Genomic DNA, 9,809 nt, shown 5'->3' on the forward strand with positions numbered 1-9,809 from the left:
ATCAAATTCATCTTCATCTTTTTGTTTATTTGTTAATAACATATAAATAAAAATTTCACTTTCGTGATTATATCTTACAGTGCATAATTGAACTTTGACTTTAATGACATCTTTTTTTTTCGGTCCTTTAAAAAAAAAAAGAAATTGCCATTATCCTATTCACTGCATCTTAATTTTGCTGGCTAAGTATTTATTTAAATTAGTTCTTTAACATTTGAGTGGATGCATTTATAAATTTAATGGTTGATATTTTTTTTTGTAGATTTCTTATCAAATTAGAGCTTCATAATTTTCAAAAGGGAAAACTCAAAAGGAGGTGAGTTCTCATTTGAGTGGGTGCATTTATAAATTTAATCGTTCATATTTTTTTGTAGATTTTTTTTTATCAAATTAGAGCTTCAAAATTTTTAAAAGGGAAAACTCAAACGGAGGTGAGTTCTTGTGATTTTTTGTACTTAAGCTCAAATTTTCGAGCACTTTCAATATCCTTTATAGCGAAAGTATAGACTATTTAGATGTCATTATTTTTATTAAATATTCTGCATAACAAGTTGGACTTGGTGGCTTCTATTTTTTTTATGATCACAAAATAAAGTCATTTAAAAGTCAACAGTTTATAATTTTAACAAAGTTGGAAACATTTAGTTGCTTAAGAAAAGGAGCAACAAATTATTTACTTCTATTTTTCAACAATTAAATTATTTAAATTTGGGAAAAAAATATATCAACAAAAAAAATGAATTTAACCAATATAAATAGAGACAGTTTCAAATATATACAATAAACTAATTAATTTACAACAAATATAGTCATGTTTTATTTACATAAAAAATAGCCAAAAATCATAGAAAATATACAATTACTATACAATATGGCTTACAAAAGTCATAGAAAATATATACTGACTATACAATATAAATTACTTATACATAAGTTATACACTGAATATACATATTATACATTCTATACATTAAATGTAAACTACGTATACATGAATATACACCGAATATACACGGAATGACCATTTTTTTGATATTTAAAATGACTGAATGACCATCTATTGTAATTATCCAATTTAAATATTCATTTAACTCTATGAAATTTAACAAAATCTAGATTTTTTCTTAAAGAGTTTGTAATTTGGAAATAAAAGATAATAAACAAAAGTTACACAACTATGCTAAATTAATGCATATAATTAAGGAAATAGAGTTATATACTAATTTAAAAAATTTCAATATAAAACATCAAATGAAAGTAATAAATTGTTAAGCAAAAAAAGAAAAAAAGTATAAAAGATGTGAAAGTAACAAATTGTTTAAGCAAAAAAAAAAGTAATAAAAGACTTAGTGGGGACTCGAAAACATGACCAACATGTGAAAATGAACCCACTTGACCATCTGAGCGAGGCCAAGAATGTTTCAGGGGATTCAAATTATTTACTTATTAGCTTCACCGAAAGAAGTGGGTTCATTTGAACCCTCTTTAACACACATGGATCCACCCCTGTTTGGGCGTATCATGCATATAATTTATCATTTCAGTTTGTTGTTTTCTTCGGATTGTTTTTAATAAAGACCAAGCCAAATATTATCAATTTTTAAAAATTCAAATCCAAACCAAATAAATATCAATTTATAATTTAATTTTCAATTTGAATTGATTTTTAAGCCGGGCGTGAATACCCATAATTTCAATCAATACATTGACCTCTTCTATCCTTTGATTATTTAACAGATGCTTATATATCTTCTAAATAGATATGCTTATATACCTTCAACAATATTTGCTACAAAAGGAATGCACCACAGTAAGCATAGCTTATTAAAACCCATTTTATTAGTAGTTAAAGAGGATAAACAAATTTTACAAGCTATCACAATTGAATTTAAACGAGTTGTACAAAGAATTTTTGTGCTTCAGTATAAATATTACTCCTATAACTTTTCAAACCTTCATCATTTTCATATGGCTTCTACAAACCTCAAAAGCTTCTTCCAAACCAAAGTCACTGTATATTTAGTGGCTCCATGGACCATGCCTCTCAATTTATACATCTATTTCCATGTTGTCAATGAGCCTTACCTTTCCAAACCATACTGCTACACAAAATACAACTGGTCTCTTGATTGTTTCCACTGGCTCTAAACTTTCTTGCTCCACAATCTGATGCAAGGAAGGTGTCAGCAATGAGGTAAAACAAACCACGAAAATTGAAAACAATTTTATTTGTATTGATGACCTTCATGTTGCTAAGCAAATATATTGTGGAACATTGCACAGGTTTTCATGTCCGGATAAAGCTTCCAAGACGCTAAACATACCAAATACTGGTTATGTGTCTACTAGTTCAAGAAGGTAGTATTAAAGGAAAAGTGGTGTGACTAGAGAGCTTTATCATGCTACTCACTCCTTAATAAGCTGCTGTGTCATACATAACGACAAAGCAATTGTACTCGTGTATTTTCTATTGGTATATTAAGTTACAGCTAGAGGACCTTGAAAGGACAATCGACAAGATTATACCATACTTCCTAAAGTAATTGAGTTCTCAGTTGGTATATTCTGTTGATTATATCTATAAGAAAGACATTATTTTTCTTTAATCTAACCTCAGCATAATCAACCGTTCCACCGGCTTCAGTTATGGTCAAAATGGCAGTGTTTATCAGCTCTCTGCAGTTGACCTGACCCTTTTCTGCTTCAACTTGCGTTCTAGACAGCGCACGACTAATTGACAAAGCCTGCGGAATAGCAGGACGAGTATAAAGTTTCAATTAACACAAAAACCAGACAATAATAAAGAGAGCCTTAGCAGGAAATCAGTTTTTGCATATGCATTGTCCCAGATATTTTGATTCTGAATAAGCTAATGTTTGCCATAATTAGTACATTTAACTAGCAGGTTTATCATCATGTACTAAGAGATAATGATAGCAGAAGATTGCACCCTTTGTCTGTCCGCAGGTGACAGTTTCACATTACGGGAACTCATTGCAAGGCCATCATGCTCTCGAACTATTTCAGAACCAATAACTTTTATCCCAAAATCAAGATCTCGGACCTGAAATATAATTATGTTTAGACTATCAATTAAAAATCACATCAGACTTCAGCTCTAAAGCATACTGCTTAATTAATACTAGCAAAGTAACAGAAATCAAGCAACATTTCAACATCCTGATCAGCACTTTTCCTTTCCGAGGGGCAGATATGGCCATATTTAGGGGTCGGCGTTCAGTATTTCCAAAGTTTGGTTTACCTAATTTGATATTCAGTAATTGAAAGTAGATACCAAATATCAAACTTTCAAAGTTCGGTCTGGTACGGTAATTACATATTGACAGGTTGGAGTATTTTCAATTATCTCTTAACCCGGAATTCGCAAATTGATGCAGGCAGACATTGAATTTTCTAGTTTCTATTAATCATCAAAGTCATAGGAAATTGAAAAAGCAGAATATATAATTTTGCACATTTAGTAAATTCTTCAAATAGATTAATCACCACCGAAACATCATTCACAATGGCAAATATAGTGCCAAAGCTTCTAAATGCACCAATTATTCAATTATTCTCTGATTACTCAATTTTACCTGTGACGCTTTCATTATTTATTTAATCGTTATTTGTTATTAGTCTTTATTTATTTGTATTTATTTGTTATCTATTTGTTATTTGTTTGTTGTTTTTCTCATAAAGCTTTTAATTTTCTATTCTTATCTAACATTTTTTTTATGCATTTATGCTTTTACTGAGCCGAGGGTCTCCAGGAAACAGCCGTCCTACCTTGGTAGGAGTAAGGTCTGCGTACATTCTACCCTCCCCAGACCCCATGTTGTGGGATTTCACTGGGTTGTTGTTGTTGTTGTTGTTGTATAAGATCCCCAAGGATAACAACTTTCGGTACATGATTATCAGGGCCACTCAACTCCCTTCTTAATACTAATCAAACAAGCAAATAAATCCATCATCAAAATCAAGCTATTGGCTAACAAGTAAATGTCATTAACGGTCAGTGAAATACAATAAAAATCCCTTTAATATAGTAGCATGTACCATCAGAAACAACTCTCTCTACCTCTAAGGTAGTGAGGTAAGGTTCTGCATACACTCTATCTTTGTCAGACCCCACCTTGTGGAATTACATTGACTATGTTGTTGTATTGATAGATGTTAGATGTTAGTAGTTTTTAGTTTGATGCAAACACCTAGTACAAAATAAAGTCATCCAACAGATAAACCAAGAGGAAGTTTTTAGCAAATCTTACCATTCTCTGAATAATCCTCCATTGCTGATAATCCTTCTTACCAAGGACAACAACATCAGGCTCAACTATATTGAACAACTTGGTGACAACAGTAGCAACCCCTCTAAAGAAAACAGGCCTACTATTCCCACACAATCCCTTTTCCAATTTTTCAACTCTAACCCAAGTTTCATGCCCCATCCCTTTATCTTCAACACAAGACACCTCCATTCCCTCACTCTCAGACCCATTTCCAATTTGAGAATTCCCATAGTCATACAGATTCTTGGGGTTGAATACAACATCAACACCACCAGATAGAGACTTGAGTTTCTGTATATCGCCTTGTAAATCACATGGGTATGTTGAAAGATCTTCATTGGGTGAGAATTGTCCTGGATTAACATAGATGGAAACAACTATACGGTCAGCGTGATTGTGTGCTTCTTGGACTAGAGAAAGGTGACCTTGATGGAGGTAACCCATGGTGGGTACAAAGCCAATTGTATAGCCTTGGGCTCTCATGCTCCTTGTCCATTTCCTCATCTCATCCTTGTCTGTGATGATAATTGCTTCTTTAGCTGCCATTTTCGATTAGGAATTCCTATTTGGGCAGCCGCCAGTAGGAGTCTTGCTATCTCTAGGGTGAACGAGTTTTAGACGAAGAATGTGCTTTATTTAACAACGTCGACTTTCCTAAAAAAGATTATTTTGGATGGCTCAATGCATATCCAAATTAATGCCACATGTACAGTTAGATTTTAAAAGCTTTGATTTTTCTAAAACTAAAGACACCTCTGTTTTCTTTTCATCAACTTACAATTTTGTCTTCACTTGAATTAGACACCGTAAGACGTTTACCTAGATGCTATTATAGAGAAATAGAAATATTTTTGTGTTCCCTTTGCTTTTTTTATTTATTTAAACATTCAATTGCATGTCATTTCTCTTCCTTAATAAATATACACAGAGACACGTCTAATTCATATTGATTATATTTATTCTGATATAGACCATATATAATGAAGTTGGCAAATGAGTTTCTCGGATAAATTAAGAGCCGGATGTACGCTATTACCATAGGTTCATCTGAATTCAGTACTTTCGATACAAAAAATAAATTTATTTGTAAAAATTTACTTAATTTTCAACAAATAATAAATATGAATTCACAACTTTAAAAATATAATAGATTTCAATACTAAAAACCTTAAAAGATCGACCCCGTAAAACATAAATTCTTAATCCGTATGATCTTTGATCGACGGAATGTTTCTACATATGTTATGGATTGAGATTGTCGATGTTTTCCAAATGCAATGCAGATTCATTATCGAAAACAAGATGCTCATATAAAACAGTATTGAAGAGATTCAAGTGACTGAAAATTAGTCGATAAAAAGATAATAAAGGCGTTAAGTTTAGATGGAATCTAATCCTTTAAAACTTTAAGTGTAATGGCCCAGCCCGCTAGTGATATTGTCCACTTTGGGCTTTGGCCCGCACGACTTTAAAATGTGTCACTAGTAGGTAAGGTTTGCTTACTCATATACCCAACTTCTTTTTTGTGTTTTACCGATGTGGCACTTCTTATCTTAAGGTGAGGTGTTACATACACCCCCTCTATGGACTTAGCGTCCTCATTAAGGTTTGCCCCACCACATGAGATTTGCCTAGACTCAACACTGAGGTTTGCCCCGCCTTATTGGGATTTGCCTAAACTCAGTTGAACTCTGGCCCACATCGACAAGGCTAACACATGAATGACTCTGATACTATTTGTAACGGCGCAGTCCTCTAGTGATATTGTCCGTTTTAGGCCTACGCCAGCACGACTTTAAAATGCGTCACTAGTAGGTAAGACCTGCTTATTCATTTACCCAACATCGCTTTTGTGTTTTCCCAATGTGGGACTTCTTATCTTAAGATGGGGTGTTACATAAGTTTGTCACAACCCGACCTTGGGCCTAGTCATAACACGGTGATCGAAACCCCGAAGGGGCTCCAACCAAGCCTCTTGATTTATCACAAAGCATACATAAGGTAAAATAAGCAGAACATAACATAAGAAAGAGTCTAACATAGAACGTAAGGGGGATATAATCCGATCATATAAGACTCTACATATTTTGTCCAGTACATGCCTCTACTAATGAAAAATGGGCGGGGGCTAAGACATGCCCCTGGCTCACCCTCAAAATAAAACATAACGAAAAGTCTTTGAAAGTAATAACCAACTTAATATCTAGTCCTCGATAGATGAGGACTCACCAAAAGTTTACCGGAATGGAAGCTCACTAGCCACTTGTACGAGTGTGATCCTCAATCTCAATCCCTACATTATGAGACATGTAGGCAAAAAATATGCGTTAATATGTTTGAATGTACTAAGTATGTGGGCATGACATGCAATATGAATCATAAGATACAATGATCAAAGAATGCACATGATAAAGAGGATCAGTAAAGCCATGAGAACAACATGATGATCAAAGTGTTTTAAAAGACTTAGTTGAAAATCATAAAGTAACATAATGAACGTATACATATGTGTGATATGAACCATAACCGATAATAAGATCATGTGAGCTATAACATGGAATCCTGTTGTCTCCCCATACAACGAAGAAAATGGGAATCTACTTGCGAAGGTAGACTCTATCCCGCTAGGCGAGTCATATATACTCTCTATGTGGATCCACTAGTTAAGTCAAGAAGGCAAATCTACGGTGACACGTAGTTTAAGGGACAAGAGGCTGCTACTAAGACTTTTGATAGGGCCCCCACCTCAAGTCCGCTCGGCGCTAAGTCAAATCCCACAAAATTCATACATGGCATAGAAGTCATAATGAACATATATCATAGACATGATCATAGGTTTGAAATTCATAGAGTAGCTCATTTCATAACATAATTGCAATGTGAGAATTGACCTTTCATCATTATAAATCATACTTGAATAATTCTTATCATGAGGTTCCTAGGTCACCAAAGAGGGCCCTAAGTCACCTATCTTCATACTTAAATGAAAATCATAATTTGAATATACTTGTAATTTATGATCATAATTCATACTTGAATTTTGAGTAAAACTCATGTACATAGTCAATTTGATTGAAAATCATAAAATACATTGAAATAACTGAACTTCATAATCATACTTCATGTAATTCATCATATAAAATAGCTTCATACATGAGAATTCATAATTCAACTTAAACCATATAATTTATGAAGAAATATACTTATAATGATCATTCATAATGATTAAAAACGTAATTGAAACAACTCAACACAATTCATCAAAATTGAAGTTTAAAAGTAATGAGATTTCATGAGATTTGAAATAAACCTTTGACTCCATGAGTGAAAGGGGCTCATGAATCAATCCACGCATACCTTGATTGAAATTGGATTTGAGAAAGAAGGCTTGATCTTAAAGAAACCCTAACCAAAGCTTGATGAAGATGATGAACCCTTGAGAAACCTTGGGAGAGAAGTCTAGAATTTGTTTGCGAAATAATGAGAGTATAAAAAGAGATTAGGAGTATTTAGGACATAATACTTAACGAATCTAGTCCTTAAAAATATCCATATTTATCCATGATCAGTAGAGGCAGTGACGAGTCATAGGAACGACTCGTCCTGCAGGCCCTACAAAATACCTGGAAATCAAGTCTATGAACTTCCTAATGAGTCGTGTCTATGACTCGTTCTCAAGTCTATAAGTCATAGACTTCATTCGTCCTGTAGGTACTCCAAAAACCCTGAAAAAAGTCTCTAAAGTTTGCATGCGACTCACCTTTATGAGTCGTAGTCTTTTCTATAACTCGTCTTGTCGAGTCGTAGAAGAGGTATTGGGGGTTGCATAGTTGCAGGATTTCAGACCTACACTACGTCTCTCTTCTACGATTCGTAGACACTTTCACGAGTCGTCAAATGACTCGTAGACTCTCACTTTTCCTTAGCCAAATTTCCAATTCTTTACTTCACCTCCACGAGTCAATCTTGTCACTCAAACTATTCTTTTCCGGAGGAGGTAATAACAAATTATTTTTTTGTAAATTCTTCTCACATTCTATGAACAATCTCTTCCCGAAAAGCTTTTATTCCTAGATCAGATTCCCAAGAAGAAGAAGTAATATTATTACTCTGAGTCGATTGTTCATCATTCTTATCAATGATTGTATCATCATTTTTATATTCAGTGAATATTCCATCATTGCTTTGATTTTAACGTAAAAAATTATGTAAAATGGCACAAACAACTACTATTTTCACCTGCATGTCTAAGTCATAGTTGTTCATGCCTTGTCGTAGTATTCTGAATCTACTTATCAATGCACCAAATATTCTTTCAATTACATTGTGAAAAGAGACATGTCTATATTTAAATAGCTCTTTGTCATTCTTAGGCTCTCTTTCACTGTCACAATCTGACCTAGGGCCTAATCGTAATACGGTGATCAAAACCTCGAAAGATCCCAACCAAGCCTCTTAGCATACATTGCATTCATAAGGTAAGATAAAACATTATAAAAATAAGCGGAAGAATAATCTCGAGCATGGAAGTCTAGAAATGAAAATAAAATCTCAAGTCATATGTCTAAACGGACTACCTCAACTCTATGTTAACATAGGTGGGGGCATAGAACAAGCCACTAGCTCCCCCAAAAAGAAAGAAACATCTCAAAATAGCAACATAGTCTAAGGATAGCAAGAAAAGAAATAAGTTCGATAGGTAGTCCCCGAAGAATGAGGACTTACCAAATCAAGTGAACAAGTCTTCTATCTAGCCACGATAGAGTGTAGGTTGATCACCGAGCCCTACATTATAAGACAATGTAGGCAAAAGTATGCTTTAGTACGTTTGAATGTACTAAGAATATGAGCGATGCAATGCATGAAATAAAAGCAATGATGTAATGATCAATGTTAGAACACAAAATAAGTAAATCTTTTATACGTCAAAGCAAATCAAAAAGTAAGGCTAATGTCATTTAAAACTATAATGCAATCTTATAAAGAGAACTCGTACAATGCATGGATAATCATAAGTCATAATGAGAAATGTTCAAAAGTAGTAGTAAATATCTTGAATCATGTTGAGGGTCATAAAACCATGGGTGAGAGAACATTCTTTACTTTGTAAAAGATATATCAACCATAGTAAGAAATACCTTAAACATTGAAAGAGTGACCTTGTACCTTTGTGAGAGCGACCGTTAACCGACATAAACCATGTGAGCTATAACATGGAGTCCCAATATTTTCCCATACATTAGAGAAAAGGGGGAGACTACTTGACAAGGTAGACTCCGTCATGCTTAAGTGGATCCACTAAGCTATTGTGTAAACCGGGTACTCACCCCTAGTTCTTAGACTCGGGTACTCACCTTCAAGCTTTGATATTTCGGGTACTCACCTCTTAGAAATTTGGGTATTTGCCTCTAATCCCTTTATACCTACAGTGACACATATTTCTGCGACATCGGTATTCTCCCCTAGTCCAATTTGGTGCTAGGTGAGATCTCAATGAAATAACATTTAAATATCATA

The 9,809-nt window shown here is 33.8% G+C and overlaps 1 protein-coding gene across 2 annotated transcripts; it reads right to left on the reverse strand.

Moving 5' to 3' along the window:
• Positions 1–1,811: 1,811 nt before the first annotated feature.
• On the reverse strand, positions 1,812–4,925 carry LOC129882671 (pantoate--beta-alanine ligase). 2 transcript variants are annotated; one of them, XM_055957068.1, is made up of 4 exons: positions 4,272–4,923; positions 2,951–3,064; positions 2,613–2,744; positions 1,812–2,166 (listed from the first exon to the last, which is right to left on the reverse strand). In XM_055957068.1, the coding sequence occupies exons 1-4, from the start codon at positions 4,836–4,838 to the stop codon at positions 2,050–2,052; spliced, it is 930 nt and encodes a 309-aa protein (XP_055813043.1). In that variant the 5' UTR covers positions 4,839–4,923; the 3' UTR covers positions 1,812–2,049. The 2 variants fall into 2 exon arrangements, with proteins under 2 accessions (XP_055813043.1, XP_055813044.1); XM_055957069.1 differs by lacking the exon at positions 2,951–3,064 and having other exon boundaries at positions 4,272–4,925.
• Between the last annotated feature and the right edge of the window lie 4,884 nt (positions 4,926–9,809).

This window comes from Solanum dulcamara, chromosome 3 (genome assembly GCF_947179165.1).
Source record: "Solanum dulcamara chromosome 3, daSolDulc1.2, whole genome shotgun sequence".
NCBI classification, from domain to species: Eukaryota; Viridiplantae; Streptophyta; class Magnoliopsida; order Solanales; family Solanaceae; genus Solanum; species Solanum dulcamara.